At 41.0% G+C, this 23,743-nt stretch overlaps 2 protein-coding genes and 2 long non-coding RNA genes across 7 annotated transcripts in view; 1 reads left to right on the top strand and 3 right to left on the bottom strand.

The window, feature by feature from the left end:
* The window catches only part of LOC103460740 (low affinity immunoglobulin gamma Fc region receptor II-like), a 121,635-nt gene that overhangs the window by 83,019 nt on the left and 14,873 nt on the right, over positions 1-23,743 (top strand). Inside the window, exons 1-4 of one of the 2 annotated variants that reach the window (XM_081599731.1) lie at positions 1,629-1,689; positions 2,069-2,104; positions 2,198-2,461; positions 2,535-2,780. In XM_081599731.1, the coding sequence (XP_081455857.1) occupies positions 1,659-1,689; positions 2,069-2,104; positions 2,198-2,461; positions 2,535-2,780 (577 nt within the window). In that variant the 5' untranslated portion in view covers positions 1,629-1,658. Of the gene's footprint in view, positions 1-1,628; positions 1,690-2,068; positions 2,105-2,197; positions 2,462-2,534; positions 2,781-23,743 lie in introns of those variants that run through there. The other variant, XM_081599730.1, reaches the window with a different exon arrangement.
* LOC145548792 (uncharacterized) lies at positions 2,167-7,402 on the bottom strand. Of its 2 annotated transcripts, XR_014084787.1 has the most exons (4): positions 3,819-3,927; positions 3,612-3,690; positions 2,358-3,126; positions 2,167-2,284 (listed from the first exon to the last, which is right to left on the bottom strand). It is a non-coding gene; the product is annotated as an uncharacterized LOC145548792 (long non-coding RNA). The 2 variants fall into 2 exon arrangements; XR_014084788.1 differs by lacking the exons at positions 3,612-3,690; positions 3,819-3,927 and adding an exon at positions 5,779-7,402.
* On the bottom strand, positions 10,916-17,357 carry LOC103460737 (uncharacterized). 2 transcript variants are annotated; one of them, XM_081599745.1, is made up of 4 exons: positions 17,232-17,357; positions 16,573-16,741; positions 11,947-12,414; positions 10,916-11,152 (listed from the first exon to the last, which is right to left on the bottom strand). In XM_081599745.1, exons 2-4 carry the CDS (start codon positions 16,640-16,642, stop codon positions 11,031-11,033), a joined length of 660 nt encoding a protein of 219 aa, XP_081455871.1. In that variant the 5' UTR covers positions 16,643-16,741; positions 17,232-17,357; the 3' UTR covers positions 10,916-11,030. The 2 variants fall into 2 exon arrangements, with proteins under 2 accessions (XP_081455871.1, XP_081455872.1); XM_081599746.1 differs by having other exon boundaries at positions 16,573-16,708; positions 17,232-17,340.
* Positions 20,821-21,790, bottom strand: LOC145548942 (uncharacterized). Its single transcript, XR_014084889.1, has 2 exons — positions 21,492-21,790; positions 20,821-21,165 (listed from the first exon to the last, which is right to left on the bottom strand). It is a non-coding gene; the product is annotated as an uncharacterized LOC145548942 (long non-coding RNA).

Genomic DNA, 23,743 nt, shown 5'->3' with positions numbered 1-23,743 from the left:
AAAACGTTAGGCGCACATTACCGCCACCGACTGGTGCATGATGTGTACTGCAGCAACGCTCAAAATAAATGAAACGAAAATTTCATATCCTTCAAATTAAACCATTCAGTTTGAGATGATTTATCAGTTAGTGAGAACTTTAGATATTGCACTACTTTGTAACAATTCAATGTGATTTAATCTTATCATTTTAAAAATAATATTGGGCCAACACCCTTAAAGGGACACGCTCTGGATCTGGTGTGTTCACATGCGCTTTTTTGAATACCATTGAAATCCTTCAGACATGAATCTCTGATCATTTCCCAGTCTCATTTTCAATTAATATTTATTTTCCTGTGGATACAAATAATACAAAATGCCATACTTGATGGTTTGGTTTGCTGTGTTTGGCGGATGTCGTCCCCATAGCGCCCCCTCCGGCCGGTACCCTCAGCTACTGCTGCGCTTCGATTTTCTTAGATTTTTCTTGATTTCTTTTGTTTCATTCTTAAAAGAAACTGGTTTTAAAAAACATTTTTAAAATAATTTAATACATGTTTTTTTATCATTTTGAAACTGTCTCAGATGTTTTAATCCCTGCATAACTGAACCTGTGTGCCTTAAACAAGAGGTAATATTCTCTGGGTGAAATTCCCAGGGTGGCGTTGTTGGGCGATTTACTAAAACTAAACTTCCACAAAATCTGAATTTCCATCTAGTGTCACCACACGTTGAGTAAATATCAATGTTGTTTCCACAAATCATCTCCGATGTCCACTGGACTTCGTGTGTCAGCTGTTTGGGATTCCCCTCCGTAATTTCCCCTCAGAAAGCAGGAGGAGAATCCGCGCTTTCTGATTGGCTACCGGTCACATTCAGCTTTAAGCTCCCAGTCGGGGGAAACCCCTGATTTAGATCGGAGCGGCCACGACGATCTACCGTAACACACCACACACTGCAGGACGATCGGTTACGAAATCACCAGAGACAATCGTAGATCGACCAACGATCCAAGATCGAAATGGGGGTTTTTTGCCCCCATTTTCCCTTATGACAATAAGAGGAAATGGGGGCAAAAAACCGTGTAGTGTGAACTATTGCATCAGGTAGTAGGATGTTCCCATCTTCTCTATTTAAATCTAGTGATTACTGAAGCCCAATACAGACTTTATAATCTGCACTCTTTTGGTTGAATGCAGTATTTATTTCCACTTTGGCTTCAAGTTGTTTAGTTTTTATTCAAGTACGTTTTTTGTTAATGGAGACTGAGAATCCATTTTATTTGTGTTTTTGGCTGTTTTGTTTGTTTAGTGTTCTTTTGAAAATAAAGTGTATCTATGGCAGGACATCACATATTACATCATTTCCATTAAATCAGTATCAAAAGGTCTTGAAACAATATTAATGTTTATCGCAATAATTTTTTAGACAATTAATCGTTCAGCAAAAAAAAAAAAAAAAACGGCATCTAGAAATGGTTCACTAAAGATATATAACATTTTCTATTATCTCCCTCTATGTTTAATCTTTAGAGCTTAATATAACTTAGTGTTTAGTGTAAATGACCTCATGGCTGCTTTTGTTGAAACCCGCTAAAAAAAAGCCACGTATAAAGGAAGAGGCGGACTCTGGTTGTTCCTCTAACGCTCCTCTAGTGAAACGGCTCAGTCAGAGACATGAAGGAAGCAGCTGCTCAGCGTCTGATCTGTAAGTACAGAAATAATCTGTTATGAGGGAAAATAAGAAGAAAAGTTGGTCTGTAGATTCTGTAAATTCAAACTAAGAATATTAAAATCAGTTTAGTTTATATTTCATATAATCGTGATTCAATAAAAGTGTGATGATGTCATTACAAACTCAGACTGACAGCAGAAAAACCCATAAACGAGTAAAATCATGGAGCAAAAAACAAATGAATAGAAAATGAAATATTCAAGAAAAACACATTTGAAATATTAGCACAAGAAATTTTAGAAATACTTTAAATGTCAACTTTATAAATGAATCACATTTATGTAGAGAATCTGATGTTGGCTAATACTTCATGCTGAAAGGTTTATTAAAATAAAAATGTATTTAATTTCAGTTCTGATCTCATTACTGTTCTGGACATCAGGTCAAGGTTGGTAATATTTCACTTAAAATATTTAAAATGTCTGAAAACTTTTCTGGATCAATTCTAAACTGCTGGAGTTCATCATGTCTTCCATCCCAGTTCTCCCAGTTCGTCTGACTGTGAGTCCCAGCAGATCTCAGTTCTTCAGAGGAGAATCAGTGACTCTGATCTGTGAGGATGGATGGACTGTGAGGAGAAACACAACCTTAGAGACCAGAACTCAGTGTGGAGATGGATTTGGGAGATCAGCTGGTCCTACCTGTGAAATCACCATGTTCCCATTAGACTCTGGTGTGTACTGGTGTGAGTCCACATCTGGATCCTCCCCCAGCAGCAGCAGCAGCATCCAGCTCTCTGTCTCTGGTAAGATCAGACTGTGGAGTTAGTGTTGCTGTGTGGAAATGGATGAAATGCTGTAGTTTGTCTCTGTGTTGAGGTGGATCAGTGATCCTGCAGAGTCCTGTCCTCCCTGTGATGGAGGGAGATGACGTCACTCTGAGCTGCAGAGCAAAGAGTCCAGCCCACAACCTCCCAGCTGCTTTCTATAAAGATAAAGTCGTCATTGGTCATGGAGCATCGGGAAACTTTACTCTTAAAACAGTGAAGAGATCTGATGAAGGCTTTTATAAATGCAGCATCAGCGATCAGGGAGAGTCTCCATCCAGCAGGATCTGGGTCAAAGGTCAGAGGTCATCCTCTAACAGTGAATCTCAATGATAATGTCTGAGAATCCACAATCTGGTAATATTTTCATCATCCATCTTTATTCTAGCAAGATCTCCAGCCACCCCTCCTCCTTCCTCCTCCTCTTCCTCAGGTGAGCAGCTTCTCCTTCATCTCTGAGTCTTGATGTTTTCAGCAGACGGTTATTTAGCAGCTTCTTCTTTCTAGAGAGACCCACCATCATCTCTGACTCTCCAGACCCACCTGGTCCAGGTTCTTCCTCCGTCTCTCTCCCGGTGTTGCTTCCCATCACGTCTCTCTGTGTTTTGGTTTTCCTGCTTTTACTGGTTGAACTGGTTGTGTATCTGTACAGCAAACCGAAGGTGAGACAAACCTTTAGTTAAATCTCATGATTTCATTCATTGAACGTTTTCAGATCTTCCTAAAAACTTCCTGGTTCCTTTGGATTTATTTCAGGTAATAAAGGAGGAAGAGGAAACGATGACGTCACTTACAGCGACATCAGGACATCCCAGAGTAAACAGAAGAAAACCAAACCAGGAGCAGGAAATGGTGATTATGTGTTTTTGTTTCTGTTAGATTTTCAGATCAGAAAATGTTTCCCCATCAGGATTTCCTGGTCTCCATTTTAGATCTCAGTTAATGTTATTTTGACATTAGAGTTTGAAGAAACAAGTAATAATTAACTCAGTGTCCAAATGGGGATTATTTTACAAATGTTCATGTATTTAAATGTATCTGAACACATAAACAGCATCAGGTTTTATCTCCTCTCAGCAGATAATAACTGAATAATAACTAAATATAAATCATGCTGATGTGTTTAAACCTGAACAGAGGAACTGATCAGCTTCTCGTCTATCAGATTTCATATCACATTTCATCACCGGAAGAAAAACGATCAGCTTCTGAAATTATGATCAGAATAAAAGACCAGAAACCAGAAGCAGAGAAACGATCAGAAACCAGCCGATGACGAACTTCTGGTAGTTTATGAGGAGACAGAAAACGTTGAGTTTAAAGTTTACTGTCTCACCTGAACGGCCGTGATGGACAGATTTAACAGATTCATCTGAAGACGGTTATATTCACGTCAAACAAAAACACAACAACCGGCAATGCAGGCGATGACAACTACAACGAGGAAGTCATTCATAAAGTGACTTCCTCGTTTTCTGTAAGTGATGCGGGTGCAGACAGACTTTTAAGGCTGGTTCATTAAAGTTTCTGGCTTATTCAGTAACTAGTTTAATTCTTGCTTCACTTTTCTGCTGTAAACTTTTCAACTTTTCATTTTCTTGTTTCTGGATCTGAAGTTTTGCATTAAACAGTTTAATAAAATATAATAAAGTAGAAATGAAGTCGACTTCACAGGAACATTTCATGCTGCAGATCTGCAGAGTGACGATGCAAACCACTGAAACTGACTACTTCTGCTTTTGTAATCAGACGAGAGCTTCTGGGGCTTTGACTGGACCGCTTGGGTCTGAAAAGACTCCAAATAAGGAGGAAAAACGGCTGGTGATAAAAATAATTCGTGTTCATGTGGTGGGCGGGTTGTAGATGGTCTGTGAAGGTGGCTACTGGTTACTGGTGTAAATGTGTCGCACGCTGCCATCTTTACTGGTTTCACAGCCAGGGGCGGTTCTAACCTGTTCAGAACCCTGGGACATTCAGCGCCCCCTGGTGCTGAATGAAGGTAGTGCGGGCGTGTTTCCAAAGGGTAATGAAATGTATATTTGATCTCTGTGATATTGGAAATGATCAGTTATTGGTCCAGGTTTTCACATCGGTGCGTTTCTGTTTAACAGGATATAAAACTGAAGCAGCTTAAAGCAACAGTGACAATCAGTGATCAGACTGATCAGAAATCAATTAGTTTTATCACTGATTCTGTTTTCTTATTGATCTGTTTGCTCTTTTCTAACAACCTGTGTTATAATATCACTAATTCATTGTGGTATTTTGTCAAAATGTCTGAATATTATTATCATTTTAACATTATTATGGTAGAAAATACTGTCATAAATTTTAAAATGATTCATATGGACTTTGCTAGTGTTTTATTGTTTCTTTAGACGTCTGTTCTAGTTTGACAGAAAGGCCTTTAATAGACCGTTGCAGTGATGAGGTGATTGGAGAAACGACTGATAAAAAACAAACATATTTTAACCAAGCTAAGTCATGTTAGCTGTAGCAAACTCCCTCAAATGAAAGACGACATTTACTGATGATTTCTAGGGTTGATAGCAATTAACCCTCTTAACTTGAAGCAATATTTACAACTTAAAATAACTTTATAATTAAACAAATGGCCGATTTAATTCAAACAACATTTAAACAAATTACTATTTACATCATAAAAACACCTTTTGTCTCGATGAAGTGGGATGTTAAGATACATTTTACAGGTTATCTTGTTTTTATGATTGTTATTGAGGTTCATTTACACTAACAGTTTTAGAGGAAATTGTCCCTTCAAAACAAAAGCATCAAACAGGAAGTTAACTACAGGTAAAACTAGTTAATAATGACACAGGTCTTACACCTTCTAAGTTAATAGTACAATAGTCAACATTTTATCCACATACTTCACAGATACCAAAAAATGTTCTTACATTTAATCTCGACCTGTTATTTAGTTTGTTCTGTATAAAAATCCATAAGATGTGGAACAAAAAGTGACACGAATGAATTAACATGTTATAACATTGACTTCCACTGTTTATTTATAAACTTAAAGTTATTTGATCAAATGACAGGGAATGTTATGACTATTTGTTAGTTAGGAATGGTTTGGAAATGTATATTTTGAGCTAATTATACATTCAGTATGTCTGCTGCTGGTTTCTGTTGTAGCAGCATTTTCTTTCTTTAGTTTGATCTGCTTCAGTTCCTCATGATCCTCAGTCAAAAGGTGGGAGGTTTGGTGTATTTATCGGTGAATCTGATGGATCTCATTGGTCTCTTGTAGAAATCTGTTGATGCTCGTTTACCTGAATTACTTCAGTCTGACTCAACATGGCTGCAGCTCCTCAGTCTAAACCACAGGTGTCAAACTCAAGGCCCGGGGGCCAAATCTGGCCCGCCGCAGCTTTTTATGTGGCCCTCTGGACTCCAAATTACATCAATAAGTCCTTCCAGTTTTTCACAAATCTGCAAAAATCACACAAAATCAACAAATTTCCACATTTTTTCCTGATTTTACTGCTAATTTTCTCAGAATTTGTCAAAAACGTTGAATCCGTAACTGATACAACGAGTGATAGTCACATTTGACATCATACATTAGCGTAAATATTGTAAAAAAAATAATGATTACAAATATTTCTTAATATTCACCACAAAATCTGTCATTTTGATTGCAAAAATAAACACTAAAATAATCACAAATCCCAGAGGAACAGCTATTTATTGATATTTTAACAGTTTTATTGGTTTTATCAATAGATTCTGGTGCAACCGGCCCTTTAAGAACATTCAGATTTTTGATTCGGCCCAAAATAAAAATGAGTTTGACACCACTGTTATAAACGGATAAAGTCAGGATGAACTGATGGCGCTACGCCCGGCTTTATCTCTCATCCTGGACTTTATAGTCCTGCTTTTGTGAAACAGACCTCTGGACCGAGACAAAACTCAACATCATCTCTGTTGTCGTTCACTGGACAAACAGCCATGAAAACATCCAGAGTCCCTCCTGACTGCAGCTCAGAGAACCAGATTAATGTAACGTTTACATCTGGTGGAAGAATCCAGAGAGAATCCAGATTCCATCAGCAGAACATGGAAACAGAAACATCTGATCAGATCCATGATATTTATCTAATAATCACATTTCTACTGACAGGAAGCTTTGAGTCATTTATAGCTCATCATCTGTTAGCAGCAGCAACAGTTAGCTTCAGGCTAGTCAGCTAGCATTAGCCGTGCTAACAGCAGTGCTGCTAAAGAGGCTAGCCTAGCTTAGCTAAATGCTTCAGCTGCAGTGACGTGATGTTTTCTTCTTCTGCAGCTCTGAGGCGGCGCTGCTTCACTACTGTTCTCTACGCCACCAGGACAGAAGAAGAAGAAAAACGTTGATGATGTGAAACTGGATCAGTTATATAACTCTGATAGCTTTCTGTTATAAACTGTAGACATGATAAAGATGTTCAGAAGAATCTGATTATTGATTCTGACGATAAATTAAAGCAGAATTAAAAATAACTTCAGGTCCAGGAAAATGTCCATCTGAATGTTTTAGTTTCTTCTCTGTAAAACTTCATGAATGTATTTAATGTTTCAGCCTCATGTTTCCTGAAACGGTTTTTATTTTAAATGTCTGAAAACCTCAGCAGCTTCAGCCTGAACATGATGTGTGTGTGTGTGTGTCTGTCTGTCTGTCTGTCTGTCTGTCTGTCTGTCTGTCTGTCTGTCAGGTTCCTTCAAACTGGGAACCTGCTGGGGGACTAAAGTACCTCTGGACACCTTTTTATTGCAGCGTCTTCATCATCTTGCTTGTGTTTGATTCACTGATAGATTTCTTCAACTCCACATCAGCTGATGGAAAGCTTGTTCCACAGTCAGATCTGTAACTTGTCCTCTTCAGGCATTAAATCTCTACAGCTTTGAGGCAAGCAGTGATGGTGCAACTTCTAAATGTACTGCTCATATAGTGAGGCGTGTAAAAATAACCTGATGTCTTTTGATTTGTCCTCTGATGGCAGGTCTGCCATCAGTTGGTCGTACGAAGCAACCTGGTCCTTGCAGACAGTCTGGCTCAGATCATCAGATAAAACTTTCTGATGGCTCCGTTTGCTCCAGATGATGTAATTCAGCCGAAATCTGATTCCTTCCTGTGAGACCCGTCATGGCATGAATGTCTCCAGAAGTCTAGTGATGTGGGAATCATGCTGCTTAGAATCATGTGGCGAAGCGGCCCGACTCAGCGCACTGTGTGTACACTGCAAAGACACGCCTCCTGGCTCTGATTGGCTGGTCTTGTTTCTGGGCTCTGATTGGCTGGTCTTGTTTCTGGGCTCTGATTGGCTGGTCTTGTTTCTGGACTCTGATTGGTTGGTCTTGCTTTGGGGCTCTGATTGGTTGGTCTTGCTTTGGGGCTCTGATTGGTTGGTCTTGTTTCGAGGCTCTGATTGGCTGGTCTTGTTTCGAGGCTCTGATTGGCTGGTCTTGTTTCGAGGCTCTGATTGGCTGGTCTTGCTTTGGGGTTCTGATTGGCTGGTCTTGTTTCTGGGCTCTGATTGGCTGGTCTTGTTTCTGTGCTCTGATTGGCTGGTCTTGTTTCTGGGCTCTGATTGGCTGGTCTTGTTTCGAGGCTCTGATTGGCTGGTCTTGCTTTGGGGTTCTGATTGGCTGGTCTTGTTTCTGGGCTCTGATTGGCTGGTCTTGTTTCGAGGCTCTGATTGGCTGGTCTTGTTTCTGGGCTCTGATTGGCTGGTCTTGTTTCTGGGCTCTGATTGGCTGGTCTTGTTTCTGGGCTCTGATTGGCTGGTCTTGCTTTGTGGCTCTGATTGGCTGGTCTTGTTTCTGGGCTCTGATTGGCTGGTCTTGCTTTGTGGCTCTGATTGGCTGGTCTTGTTTCTGGGCTCTGATTGGCTGGTCTTGCTTTGTGGCTCTGATTGGCTGGTCTTGTTTCTGGGCTCTGATTGGCTGGTCTTGCTTTGTGGCTCTGATTGGCTGGTCTTGTTTCGAGGCTCTGATTGGCTGGTCTTGTTTTGGGGCTCTGATTGGCTGGTCTTGTTTCGAGGCTCTGATTGGCTGGTCTTGCTTTGTGGCTCTGATTGGCTGGTCTTGTTTTGAGGCTCTGATTGGCTGGTCTTGCTTTGGGAGCGGTATATGTTTATAAATGCTGTTAGGGGCACTAGGAAGAGGCAGGAGGACTTGACTTTTCCGAAGATTAACTCTCTCATCTTCTACTTTCAGTATATGGTGAAATATTTAACAAATATAAACATAAAAAATTGCTTACTGTAGCTTTAATGCCTCCTATTGAGCAGGGGTGAATCAAGGAAGTTTCAAAGAGGGCTAAAAGGGGGCCACTGATGATCCTGGGCTGTTCCACCAAAATAATATTTAAAGGGCAGTGTAAAATATGTAAGAAATATATTTAAAAAATATAAGTGCAGTGCACAGTGGCGCAGTAGGCAGCACTGTTGCCTTGCAGAAAGAAGGTTCTGGGTTCGATTCCCGGGGTCTTTCTGCATGGAGTTTGCATGTTCTCCCTGCATGGTGGGTTCAGTCCAAAAACATGCCTGTCAGGTTAATTGGCCTGTCTAAATTGTCCCTAGGTCTGAGTGTGTGTGGTAGTTCGTCCTGTCTGTCTCTCTGTTGACCTGTATTTGACTGGTGACCTGTCCAGGGTGGTTGTTACGGGTCAACTGGATGTTTTTGAAGAACAATTTTGTTTCCAGAATCTTCATGATTCATTATTTAATATTGTTGTTTATCTAAAATGTCTTCCAGTTCCAGGGTTAAATAGTCATTAGAAATTAGTTTATTGATCTTTATGAATGTGTCCTTACATTATTATGCCATTACCACTGTTATTTCTTAAATGATCTGGAAAAAAAAATATGATTAACTCTGGGACAATTTATGATCCAGCAAAATGTTCCATCTGTTATTTGTGTTTGATCATCTCCAGCTGATCTGCTGACTCCTGGCTGTAGAGACACTGTTGGGTCAGAAGGTTCTGAACTTCACCAGTGAGGAGAAAAGATGGAGGAAGTTGTGGTGGGCGGGTCGCTGTTCTGGCTGCAGAACGCCTCGCTGAGTCAGAGGATCTTCACTCATTGGCTGAATCGTTTTAATGTTTTCTAAATGTGACATAAACTCCAATAGTTTATTATCAGCTTGTTTTCAGGCTGATCAGATGCACAGATACAAAACCATGACATTTACCTCAGGTCCAAATAAAACCTGTTATTTCACTCATGGAATTTATTAACTCATGTTATTTGTTTTCATTCAAACTAATTACAATTACAAATTGTAATTAGTTATAAAATGGTAAATTTCATAACTAATTACAATAACTACAGTTTATATTTAGCAATTTATAAAATGGTAAATATCACTAAAACATTTGACTCATGGAATTAATCTAACCCAGTGGTTCTTAACCTGGTTCAGTCGAACCCCAGGGGTTCAGTGAGTCGGTCTCAGGGGTTCGGTGGAGCCTCTGCAGGAGGTAAAGACTCACCTGTGTAAAGTCGTGATGACGCCCCGCTTTGCCATCACTTGCTGCAGAGGATCACGTTACATTGCTTAGCCAATCAGAGGATCACGTTACATTGCTTAGCCAATCAGAGGATCACGTTACATTGCTTAGCCAATCAGAGGATCACGTTACATTGCTTAGCCAATCAGAGGATCACGTTACATTGCTTAGCCAATCAGAGGATCACGTTACATTGCTTAGCCAATCAGAGGATCAGGTTACATTGCTGAGCCAATCAGAGGATCACGTTACATTGCTTAGCCAATCAGAGCTGTGGAGGAGCCCTGATTGGAGGAGCTCCACTCTCAGCAGGGATTTGAACTTGTGTCTTTATTTACTTCAGCAAAGCTCACAGTTTTTACCAAATTCTGTAGCTTTCAGTGAACTTCTAAATCTGCTCCTTAGTCGCATCTTTTCGGGGTTGGTACTGCCTCTAGTGGCGTGGGGTGGTAACACAACTAATATAATTACATTACTAAATCAGAATACTGCAAAGTATTTATTATTTATTATTAATTTTTCATTCTCTTTAGCATGTAGAGCTAATTAAATGATCTAAAGACCTTAAAGTGGTTCCAGTTTCTCTCGATGGCCAACCTGTTGAAACTGTGGCAGATTTTAAATACTTTGGGTCGTTCCTGGACAGTCAGATCAACTTTGCTGAAAACACTGAATATAGTTTGAAGAACTGATCTCAGAGACTCTACCTTTAAGAAGACTTAGTGATCTTGAGGTGACCCAACTCTATTTGGGGGAAAAAAATCATATTTTATTTATCACTACTGAAGGGTTCAGTGAAAGCACATATGAAACTGGTGGGTTTGGTACCTCAAAAAGGTTAAGAACCACTGATCTAAGCAATGGATGTTATTATAAACACATTATTACTATTAAAATGTTAAAACATCACCTTCATGTGTAAACTCAGAATAAGCTTTAAGCTCATTCAGGAGTGTTTAAAGTTAGCGTTTAATATTTCAGAGCCTGCAGGATGAAGCTGCAGCATCAACCAGCAGCTACAGCGACTCACTGCAGCCCAGCGATCAGAGCCAGCAGGACCAGCAGGCCCACTGGCAGGACGACGTTGGGTCTCAGTCCGACTGCTCCTTGGCTGATCTTGTGGGGTTTGTGGGGTTTGGGGGGCCTGTCTGCAGAGAGGAGCCAGCAGACAGGACAAGGTTTACATCCAAACACTGGAAACGTTGATGTGACTGAAGCAGAGGACAGACTCGGCTCTGAAACAGAGACTTCCTGCTCCGTCCTCAGCTTCCTGTCCAGTTCTGTCACACATTTCATCCACAGGAACGACTTCCAGACACAAATTCAGCTCCCATCAGCTACAGCAGCAACCTGTCTGTTCTGAACATTTACAGAATATTATAAAAATACTCCAGCACTCAATGATTTCTGTATTGAGAATCACTCACCAGAATATCTCTAAAATATTATATTTTACATTTGTTCTGCGTAAATCCTGTTCTTTCACTTCAACCTTCTATGTTAATCATTTTAAAATGTTTAAGAAGATATTTTCTATCAAACTTCTTGTGACAAACTTTCCTTAGAAGCAGCCATTTTGTCTGTAATTATACATATTTTCATCCTTTTGCAAAGTCAGTCATAATCTGTCTCTGAGCTAAATTAGCTAGCGCTACATGTAGCGATGGTGGCAGCTGCTACCTGGCAGCGCGTTAGCTAACAGTGAGTGAAAAATCCAGAAACAGATGGACTGAAAGATGAAACTATTCATTTGTTGCTTTGACTCAATTTTGACTTAATGAGAAACTCGGGAGAGAATTTTTCAGTTTAAAAGACGTTGGAGTTTCACCAGAGTGCCATCAGCCTGGTGGGCTGTTATCTGCTGCCGGTGGGCCGCTGTGACCCTTGACCCCCGGGTTCAGCAGGCGTACAGAGGGAGGTTCTGATACAGTAACAGACTGACCTCTGAGCACTGTCAGCTCAACGATGCTGACCGGGTCACTGTTCAGCGTGTAGTAGATCATTCCTCGTTTGTCGCTGTGAACGGGTACTTCCACTTCATCTCCGTGTCCACTTGGTCGGCGTGTCGTGGTTTTGACTGTGGTGGTTTTCACTGTGGTGGTTTTCACTGTTATGGGTCTGCCTGTCGGTTCTGGTCCCAGCTCAGCTCTGCACTCATACTTTCCGACGTCTTCGTCCACCATTTTCTTCAGCACCAGAGACAGGTCTCCTGTCTCTAGGTCTACCAGAGACACGCGGCCCCTATAGGTTCTCAGCTGATTTTCATGTATCTCCTTGTCCATGTAGAGAAGAACGGGCGCCGAGCGCTGGTCGGTTTTGAACCACTCTACCATGACAACAGATTTGTTCCAATCAGGTTTACACGGCAGAACGACGTCTGCTCCAACTTTAGCTTTGACTGAGACCAGACCTGCAGGAGGGGAACAACACAGAGGTCAGAGGTCACACCTCAAAGCATTAATTAATGATGTACTTCCTGAACCTGGCCTGATATCATAACAAATCAATCAATCAATCACATTTTATTTGTATAGCACATTTCAGCAGCAAGGCATTTCAAAGTGCTTTACATGATTAAAATAAAAACAGCATGTGACATTGAATAAACACTGAGGAAGAGAAAGAGATTTTGAAAAAGATTGAAAAAAACATTAAAATCTGTGCCCCTTTTAGGACTTCAGTTAAATGTCGTTTAACTGGGACTCTAACCCTCTGGGACTTTAGTCAAAAACACAGTTTGACAAGGACTCCAACCTCTAGGTTTTTAGTTGAAACGCCGTCAACTGGGACTCTAAACCCTCTGGGACTTTAGTTAAATGTCGTTTAACTGGGACTCTAACCCTCTGGGACTTTAGTTAAATGTTGTTTAACTGGGACTCTAACCCTCTGGGACTTTAGTTAAATGTTGTTTAACTGGGACTCTAAACCCTCTGGGACTTTAGTTAAATGTTGTTTAACTGGGACTCTAAACCCTCTGGGACTTTAGTTAAATGTCGTTTAACTGGGACTCTAAACCCTCTGGGACTTTAGTTAAACGTCGTTTAACTGGGACTCTAAACCCTCTGGGACTTTAGTTAAATGTCGTTTAACTGGGACTCTAAACCAGGGGTGTCAAACTCCAGTCCTGGAGGGCCGGTGTCCTGCACCTTTTAGAAGGGCCTCTGCTGCCCCACACCTGAATAGAATAATTAAGTCATTAGCAAGGCTCTGGAGAACTGAGGAGGTAATTAAGCCATTTGATTCAGGTGTTTTGTACCTGTGGCACATCTAAAAACTGCAGGACAGCGGCCCTTCAGGACTGGAGTTCGACACCCCTGCTCTAAACCCTCTGGGACTTTAGTTAAATGTCGTTTAACTGGGACTCTAAACCCTCTGGGACTTTAGTTAAATGTTGTTTAACTGGGACTCTAAACCCTCTGGGACTTTAGTTAAATGTTGTTTAACTGGGACTCTAAACCCTCTGGGACTTTAGTTAAATGTTGTTTAACTGGGACTCTAAACCCTCTGGGACTTTAGTTAAATGTTGTTTAACTGGGACTCTAAACCCTCTGGGACTTTAGTTAAATGTCGTTTAACTGGGACTCTAAACCCTCTGGGACTTTAGTTAAACGTCGTTTAACTGGGACGTTTTCCGGGGGGCTTTACATCATTAAAACGGAAACAGAGAGAAATAAAAAGAATTTAATAAATAGATAAAAAACATTAAAAACATGGAAGACATCAAAACCCACTCTAACCCTAATTTAGCCATAAGCAGCTCTAACCAGGTGGGTTTTCAGTTGAGATTTAAAGGCTCTCAGTGTTTCAGCTGTTTTACAGTTTTCTGTAAGTTTGTTCCAGATCTGTGGTGCATAGAAGCTGAATGCTGCTTCCCCTCGTTTGGTTCTGGTTCTGGGGATGAAGAGCAGAACCAGAAGATCTGAGGGGTCCAGACGGTTGGTACAGCAATAACAGATCTTTAATGTATTGTGGTGCTAAACCGTTCAGTGATTTATAAACTAATCAGTATTTTAAAGTCTATTCTCTGAGCTACAGGGAGCCAGAGGAGGGACTTTAAAACTGGAGTTATGTCTCTATCTTCCTGGTTTTAGTCAGAACAGCTGCAGCAGCTCCTGGATCGGCTGCAGCAGCTTCTGGATCGGCTGCAGCTGATTGATTGATTTATTAGTCAGACCTGTGAAGACGCTGTTGCAGGAATCAATGCGGCTAAAGATAAACATGGATGAGTTTCTCTAGATCGCGCTGAGACATCAGTCCTCTAACCCTGGAGATGTTGTTCAGGTGATAGAAGGCCGACTTTGTGACTGTCTTAATGTGGCTCTGAAGGTTCAAGTCAGAGGTCAGAGGTCATCACTACTCCCAGGTTTCAGGCTGATCGCTGGTTTTTAGTTGTAATAACTGAAGCTGTGCATTGATTCTGGTTCGCTCCTCTTTAGGTCCAAAGATAATAACTTCAGTTTTGTTTCTGTTCAGCTGGAGAAAGTTTTGTCTCATCCACACATTGATCTGTTCTAAGCATCTATTCAGTGACTGGATGGGGTCAAAGGTCACCTGGTGACATCGTGATGTAGAGCTGTGTATCATCATAGTTATGGTAGCTGATCTTATTTCCTGTTATAATCTTTGCCAGTGGGAGCATATAAATATTGAAAAGAAGGGGTCCTAGGATTGAACCTTGGGGTTCCCCACATGTGACCTTTGACCTCTCTGATGAGAAGTTTCCGATTGAAACAAAGAAATCCCTGTTCTTTATGTAAGATTCAAACCCGTTGAGTTCTGGACCGGAGAGTCCGACCCAACTCTCCAGTCGATTCAGTAAAATGTCCTGATCAACACTGAGGTCCAACAGAACCAGAACCAGCACTGTGGTTCTCCCACAGTCTGTATTTATATGGATGTCATTGAACACTTTGACTAGGCCGTCTCCGTGCTGTGGTAACCATGGAAACCAGACTGGAAGGAGTCAAAGCGATTCATTATCGTTAGGAAGTTATTTAATTGTTTAAAAACTGCTTTTTCAATAATTTTGCTGATGAATGGGAGGTCAGAGGTCAGAGGTCGGCCTATAATTCTGCAGTAGTGATTTGTCTAGATTGTTCTTTTTTATCAGTGGTTTGATAACTGCTGTTTTCAAAACGTGGGGGAAAACACCCGAAGAGAGCGATGAGTTACTATTTGGATCAGATCATTACTACAGTAGCTTGTGTTTGTGAGGCGATCAAGCATGTGGTAGCTGCACTGTGACGTGAAATGGGCATTAGCCAATGAAACGTGGTGGTTCTCCACTGTCAGTGGGGAATCTGTACAGGCGATGTCAGGTATCCTGATCGTGTTTGTGGAACTAAAATTCACAAATTTCTAAAATCTGAAACGGAATGTCTTGCTTGGATCAAAGCTTGTGCACGACCGCATTTGCAGCTCGACCATCGTAGGATCAGTAAGAACAAAGTGTCTGCTGGCGTAAGTATTATTGCTTTGCTTTCTTTGTGTTTAGTGAATGAAAAAAATAAAGTCAATAATAAAGATCCATTATGAAAACCTTTTAGCCAAGTACAGCATAATGGCAGTACCGATACAACTTCTACACCCTGAAGCCTGTCTGTTACATCTTTACGTTAGCTGAACAGATCAATATGCTATGTGTACCGTATCTGACATACATTAAAGATTTTATTTCACCTGGAAAGGCTTTTTACAAAACTGTAATCGTGTTAGCCACGCTAACTTTTACTAAACTGTAATCGTGTTAGCCACGCTAGCTTTTACTAAACTGTAATCGTGTTAGCCACGCTAGCTTTTACTAAACTGTAATCGTGTTAGCCACGCTAACTTTTACTAAACTGTAATCGTGTTAGCCACGCTAGCTTTTACTAAACTGTAATCGTGTTAGCCATGCTAGCTTTTACTAAACTGTAATCGTGTTAGCCACGCTATCACCAAGTACCGTGTATCAGGCCTAGGCACATTTGAACCCTCAAAACCCCGAATGCCTGACTTACACAGCCTTGCAAGAACAACAGCCATCAGTGATCTTGTCCACAGCTATATTTATGCTGAGGGTCTGAGGATCTGCTGTTTTCCTCAACGACTGGTAGCGTTTAGCTGTGACGTACACAATCTTGGAGGCATTGCGTGGCTAAAACATCTTGATGTCGTCCAAAAAAGATGACATGAACTTGTTGGTTCCCTTGTCGTGGCTGATATTTTGTGAAAATCCGGCAGAAATGCTAAACTAATCGACTCAGAAATACTCTGTAGAGAGTCAGTCGAAATGAAAGACGCCATGTTTACATAGAAGCTATAAGCTCTGCGAGGCTTTGTTTGTGAGACATGCAGTCACATGGGACTTTAGAGGGTGATTCTGGGCGGAGCTTGGTAATGTCCATGCAGGGTCTACTCTTATATTATGTCTATGATTGTGCCTGCCAGACATATAACACTGAGTGGAGCGGTCGACCCTTCCAAGATGGCCGCCCTAAATCTCGTCAGCAACAACAGGCAAGGGTGGTGCATGAGGCGTCTTTTCTTAAGTCTATGGTTCCTATGGTGTGTAACAACTGACTCTCACCTACAGCAGCAACAAACCGCCAGAAGACCACAGGCAGCAGGAACAGAGATGCAGTCAAAGAAGAACCCATTTCCTAGTTGCGTCGATCTCTCCGTCCGAAATTTAGATTCATGCGACGTTTCTAAGTGGAAAATATCTCCAAGAAACACCAAAAAAACCTGAAGTTTAACTGAAAACACAACAGTTAGTTAGAATTGCGGAGAAATTATGATAAAAAAAGTAAACCACAGTGCGCTGCACAGGCGGGAAAATGTGGAGGCGGAGCTAGCTAAGGGCTTCTTCTTCTTCTTCTTCTTCTTCTTCTTCTTCTTCTTCTTCTTCTTCTTCTTCTTCTTCTTCCTTTTTTACTTTTGGGTTTTGTTTGCAGTTTAGCAAAAACACTTTAGCAGCGCATTACCGCCACAGCTTATTTTATAACCTGAATGCAACGGAACATTTTTATAACTGAAATACAACAGAAGTAAAAAAAATGCATAATTGTCCTGTGTGTTCATTTCAATTCTACACTGAGAACGTCTTTACAACTGAAATGTACATTAACAGCCGATACGCTTATATTAATGGTACACTCAAATATTATGTACAAACATATTATATGTATCGAAGAAAACACAACAGCCGCACGAATTTCTGAGTCTTTCTAAAACAGAAATACTTACAAAGACAAACATTTTCCACGCTTCGAAACGTATAAAATACGTTCAATGTTGACGACCCGCTTACTTTCTCCTGACGAAACTATTGTTGCCAAGGTTACTGGAGAGAAGAAGTACATCAAAGATAGTTTGGTTGTAAGAACGCTCACTCGGTCATGTTTCTAAAAGTACAACACGTTTTACGGTTATCTGCGTTATTACAAGACTTTGAAGATCATCGTGTTATTGTAGACTTAATAGGTAATATTATAATTACATTATTTTATTTATGATAGGTTTTGTGGGTGATAGGTCTGAGGCATGAAGCTCCAGGGCTGAAAGTAAGACAATGTTACGCTATTCGGTCAAGTACTGTAATATAGTTTGATGGAAATGAGCTACATCAATAAGTGGGTAGTGAAGTTCACAATACGCTAATTGTACAACTAAATTTATTCTAAGAATGGGTAAAATACTTCGGCTTTGAAATTCAATTAGAGTGTGACATATTGACGTTTGACATTTTGTATTTGTAGAAACATGACCGAGTGAGCGTTCTTAGGACCAAACTATCTTTGACGTATTTCCTCCGGTAACCTTGTCAACAATAATGTAATCAGGAGAAAGTAAGCGACTCATGAACAGTGAATGTACATTAGACGCTTTTTAGCTTGGAAAACTTTCGTCTTTGTAGGCATTTATGTTTTAGGGAGACACATGGACGTGTTGTTTTTGTCTCTGGTTGATAAAATGTAGAGCAGTGAACCATCTTTGACATTCCTCCTCACCCGTCATGCTGCCTTTACGTGCTGCTGGACGGCTGGTTCATCTGAGTGATCATTACATTGATGCCTCTCTGTTATTAAACTCATTGATAGACCTTTTCTCATTGTTACACCGGTAAATCTTATTTTAAAACGATTGTTGTGGATAGGTGTAGCACGGGATCACGTGGTGTTATTAGTGATTGTAGATCACCTGGTGCTCACCTGGTGGCTTCAGTGAGTGGGTGATGGGGGAGGTTTTGTCTTTGATCACTGTTTAATTCTACGGATCCCTTTTTATGCTGCTTTGAACATTGTTTGCCTTTGGATATTGACAATAAAACCATTGCAACTGCATCTTGTATTTACGTTTTGATCAGCTAGCGCGTCAACAACCACGTCCCTACTCAGCCGCTCGGCGACTTTGTTTGGCAGTGGCTAACAACGATGAGGAAACATCATTTCTTCCTCTGATCGTGTGTTCTTGGCCACTATGTGGTGGGCTTGTGTCTGTAGAAAGTAGATGAAAAGAGTTCAGCTGAGGACCCAGCAGGGTGAAAGGTCATCTGGTCACCAGCAGGTGGCAGATAAAAATGAGGAGAAGGAAACCAGAGGACAGAGGAGATCTACTGGGAGAACTGGAGCAGCAGGAGCTGGACGAACAGACCAGAACCTGGACGAACAGACCAGAACCTGGACGAACAGACCAGAACCTGGACACAACTGGATGCTACAACTGAAATATAAAGAGAGAATGAGGACAGAGAAACGACAGTGTACATTTCCCCATGCTGGACATTTCGGTTTAGCAGTCATATTTCATGAAATTACCTGTAAAATTAATCATATAAAGTAACTAACAGTAGAATCGAACATCATTAAGATCAAGGGGTTGTTTTTATGTTGTGTGTAATGCAAACTTTGCTTTAATCCTACTATTTTTATATTTAATCATAAGAAATCAAAGTCACAATCATAGGCAGACAGAGTGCTGTCAATGGTAAAAGGTTTCCTGAAAAACAAGAACGTAAGTGTCCAGCCTGCAGAGAGTTTAAAGAATAAAGTCTAACGGTGATTCTTGAGAATAGGAACAAAATGGGTTTTAATTTTCTCATAATTTTTTTTATTATTTCTCAACCTGATGTATGCAAATATGACAAATAATGTTTTGGAAAAGTAAAGATGCTAAGGCTCCCAGTTGCAACATTTTTTTAAACAATTACATTTTTAATCAACCTGACACAGAACTTTATCATCACCATCTGACAAAAATAAATATAAAATGATTTTTAAAATACCCTATTAGTGATATTTTACTCATTTTACAGACAAATGCTATTATTTAAAGCAAAAGTCCATCTGACGGAGTTGACACAGAACTGAAGGTGACAAACTAGTGAATAAAATGAAAAACTTGGTGCATGTGAAGTAATGCAATTTATGTAAAATACATTAAAATGAATTAATTGCACATTTAAGTGAGATTTGACAACAATTTCACTGAAAGAGTCAGAAAAACTCTGATGGAGTTGACAAAAAGCCAAACTACCTCAATTTATATGACGTTATTCTGAAGGAGGTCATATTGTAGCTCATCAGGTCCATGAAATCTTTACATTTTACCAAAATTAAGCTTTTATTTCACAAAATTTCATCAAAGTTTTGTAAATTGTCAGTTATGGTGTTGACACATCATGGTTGTGACAAACAACGTAGGAATAAAAAGAAGAAAAAACTAAAGAATAGCATAAGCTAACCGGAGCTAACTAGCCCTCTTAGCAATGGAAGAGACAGGAAGTGGTCATGGGGTCCTCAGAAGTTCTGCTGCCCCCAATAATGCCTGATTTTTTTACATTCTTTTCATTTCTGACGGTGTTGACAAAAACTAGGGACAAATTTCAATGAAGTTGGAAAATATATAAAAATGATTTTTAATTCAATTTATTGATACCTTTATAATTATTTATGTGAATACTTATAGTTAATAATCATATTATCTTAGTATTTCTTTAATTGTTTTAAACTATTATAATGTATTGAGTTCTGCTCCTGGAGAAGGGATTTTACAGGCATCATCCACCGACTACAATGTTTAAAATAAAAAATATTCAGCAAATACCTGGAAAATATATTATATATATATTATATAATTGTAGAAGCTAAAATGGTTCTAGCTGTGATTTTGAGAATGAACTTGAAATGATGTAAATTGTAACTGTAATCAAAGATCACTGATGTGTTGGAGGGAGCTGGTTCCTCCAGCCTGAACCTTCCTTTGCTCAGACCAGCTGCTGGTTTGGACCAGAACCAGCAGGAAACTCCAGAACCAGGATTTAAACTCCAGGTCCAGCTTCTCCTCCTGCTGAGGCTCCAAACTCCGGTAGTTTGTTTCCTTTAACTCCCAGAGCAGCTTCTCTCCTTCCTGCAGGTGAATCCGTCTGAAACTCGTCTCCAGAGTTTGACCCGCTGTGAGTCCAACTGGTCTAGTTAAAGTCTCTGCTCTAGTTTTAGTATCGGCTTCAAAGCAGAACTCTGGTCCAACTTGCTGCTGTTTCAATGTTCTGGACCAACTGGACTTCAGCCTCTCCATGATCGACCCCCTGCTGGTACCAGATTGGACCCGTCAGCCTTCAGAACCGCTTCAATCCTTCCATCCAACCAGGAGTCAGAAACACTGAGATTCATTTAGAATCAAAGAGTTATTATTATTATTATTGATCTGCTGATCAGAACCAAATGTCGGAATATTATTGATTCATCAGCTCTGATCACTGGAGGTCAGAGGTCACAGTGTCATCAGCATATTTGACCTTTCCGATAACTTTTGGACATAATTTGATATATAAAGGTAAAAGATGTAATGATATTTAATTTACATAAATCATGAAGGTTAAAGGTCATGATTAAACAAAGATTGTTGAAATACATGAACTTTAACCTCTAGTCTGATCTCACTGAAGGTCATCATCATCTGATCTGAGATCCAGAACCAGGAGGCTGCAGGTTCTGATCCAGAGACACTCCTGACCTGGAGGAGGAGGAGGAGGAGGAGGAGGAGGAGGAGGAACATCCAGGTTGACGGTCAGGACACTCGAATGTCCCGCTGTCGGCTCCGTCCTCCAGAATCAAAGACGCGTCTCTGTTGTTGACCTGATTGGCCAGCAGGTCCACCGTTTCTTTGGCAGCAGAGGAATCTGTGCAGGACAATAAAGAAGCTAAATAAGAGACAACAGTGTTTAAAATGAATGTTTGTAAATATTGCATTTCGTGTATTTATATCAGGTGACTGATCATTATTGTTTTAATGTATTCTTGAGATGTTTTCTCATGTTTTTGTGATTTTCTTCTTCTCTTGTTCCTCCCCAAAACGAGCTAAAGACTAAAAAACTTCAAACTGCTGCAGGTTTTCTTTCTCTCTGAGCTCAAATGTTTTTAAGATAAATAATAAAACCATGAGCTGCTTTGATTTTTATTGCTAATTCTTCATCCTGATCCTCACGTTTCAGTTGATTGAACTCACAGAGACAAACTCCTGTGACGTGAATGCAGAATAAATCCTGAGTGGCGCCCTCTGGTGGCTCAAACCCGCAAACTCAACACAGATTCGACGCTTTGAGGTTCTGAACTGCAGAAAGTTTGACTTTGATCCAGAAACAACTTCCTCCTCTGCGTGTTGACTAAACCTGCAGCTTCAGACTGACTGGACAGGCCAAGAGTTCATGTTGAAATGTTAAGTAAAGTATTAACTGATGGCGGCACGTCTCCATGGCAACAGCAGAAACAAACAAAAACAACCCCCAACTCACTTCCTTTCTTCAGAAACGCTGCAGTTCTCAGAAACAGACACGTTTTATTCTAACCATCAGGAGGTTTTCTAATCTGACGACAAATAAATATTCTCCCTCTACAGACATTTACTGCAGTTTTTCCTTTCCAGCCGCACATTTAATCAATAAATGTAAAATTAATCACAGTAAAAACTCTGATTCTGAAGAGTTTGAGTGGTGAGATTAGATTTGTCCATCTGTCAGTTATATATATATATTTTAAAGTTAATTTTGTCCTTTGAACTAAGTCCTGGTGTGTTTTAGCGCCCCCTGCTGTTCATGAACCAAACCACCTGCCCGTTTCCCCACAGTAGCGCTGACCTCTTGACCTTTTGACCTTTTATCTGCTGTAAACAGCAGTTCTGGTTAAACTGATGAAGATTAAAAACTGGTTGTGTGAACTTTTATCACTTTACCCGTTTTTATCAGCTGAGTTCAGATGAAGGTTTTCACTGATGAAGGAGTGAGGTGATGAAGGAGTGAGGTGGTGAAGGAGTGAGGTGGTGAAGGAGTGAGGTGATGAAGGAGTGAGGTGATGAAGGAGTGAGGTGGTGAAGGAGTGAGGTGATGAAGGAGTGAGGTGGTGAAGGAGTGAGGTGATGAAGGAGTGAGGTGGTGAAGGAGTGAGGTGGTGAAGGAGTGAGGTGATGAAGGAGTGAGGTGGTGAAGGAGTGAGGTGGTGAAGGAGTGAGATGATGGAGTGAGGTGGTGAAGGAGTGAGGTGGTGAAGGAGTGAGGTGGTGAAGGAGTGAGATGATGGAGTGAGGTGGTGAAGGAGTGAGGTGGTGAAGGAGTGATGTGGTGAAGGAGTGAGATGATGAAGGAGTTAGGTGGTGAAGGAGTGAAGTGGTGAAGGAGTGAAGTGGTGAGGAGTGAGGTGGTGAAGGAGTGATGTGGTGAAGGAGTGAGGTGGTGAAGGAGTGAGATGATGAAGGAGTGAGGTGGTGAAGGAGTGAGGTGATGAAGGAGTGAGATGATGAAGGAGTTAGGTGGTGAAGGAGTGAGGTGGTGAAGGAGTGAGGTGATGAAGGAGTGAGATGATGAAGGAGTTAGGTGGTGAAGGAGTGAGGTGGTGAAGGAGTGAGGTGGTGAAGGAGTGAGGTGGTGAAGGAGTGAGGTGGTGAAGGAGTGAGATGATGAAGGAGTGAGGTGGTGAAGGAGTGAGATGATGAAGGAGTGAGATGATGAAGGAGTGAGGTGGTGAAGGAGTGAGGTGATGAAGGAGTGAGGTGGTGAAGGAGTGAGGTGATGAAGGAGTTAGGTGGTGAAGGAGTGAGGTGGTGAAGGAGTGAGGTGATGAAGGAGTGAGATGATGAAGGAGTTAGGTGGTGAAGGAGTGAGGTGGTGAAGGAGTGAGGTGGTGAAGGAGTGAGATGATGAAGGAGTGAGGTGGTGAAGGAGTGAGGTGGTGAAGGAGTGAGGTGGTGAAGGAGTGAGGTGGTGAGGTGAGATGATGGAGTGAGGTGGTGAAGGAGTGAGATGATGAAGGAGTGAGATGATGAAGGAGTGAGGTGATGAAGGAGTGAGGTGGTGAAGGAGTGAGGTGATGAGGAGTGAGATGATGAAGGAGTGATGTGGTGAAGGAGTGAGATGATGAAGGAGTGAGGTGGTGAAGGAGTGAGGTGGTGAGGAGTGAGGTGGTGAAGGAGTGAGATGATGAAGGAGTGAGGTGGTGAAGGAGTGAGGTGGTGAAGGAGTGAGGTGGTGAAGGAGTGAGGTGATGATGAGTGGGTGGTGAAGGAGTGAGATGATGAAGGAGTGAGGTGGTGAAGGAGTGAGATGAAGGAGTGAGTGATGAAGGAGTGAGGTGATGAAGGAGTGAGATGATGAAGGAGTGAGTGGTGAAGATGATGTGAGGATGAGATGAAGGAGTGAGGTGGTGAAGGAGTGAGGTGGTGAAGGAGTGAGATGATGAAGGAGTGAGGTGGTGAAGGAGTGAGGTGGT

Source organism: Poecilia reticulata, chromosome 18 (assembly GCF_904066995.2).
Source record: "Poecilia reticulata chromosome 18, P_reticulata-male-v2, whole genome shotgun sequence".
Classification (NCBI taxonomy): Eukaryota; Metazoa; Chordata; class Actinopteri; order Cyprinodontiformes; family Poeciliidae; genus Poecilia; species Poecilia reticulata.
The sequence above is the reverse complement of the archived record's forward strand: the minus strand, read 5'-3'. Positions and strand labels throughout refer to the sequence as shown.

What these genes read in the sequence shown, in the direction of transcription:
- LOC103460737 (XM_081599745.1), bottom strand. Translation starts at nt 16,642, where the DNA reads ATGGGTTCTTCTTTGACTGCATCTCTGTTCCTGCTGCCTGTGGTCTTC. An exon ending in GCGGTTTGTTGCTGCTGTAG is followed by an intron (nt 12,415 to 16,572) that starts GTGAGAGTCAGT and finishes CCCCTCCTGCAG; the next exon opens with GTCTGGTCTCAGTCAAAGCT. An exon ending in TGAGCTGACAGTGCTCAGAG is followed by an intron (nt 11,153 to 11,946) that starts GTCAGTCTGTTA and finishes TCCTCTCTGCAG; the next exon opens with ACAGGCCCCCCAAACCCCAC.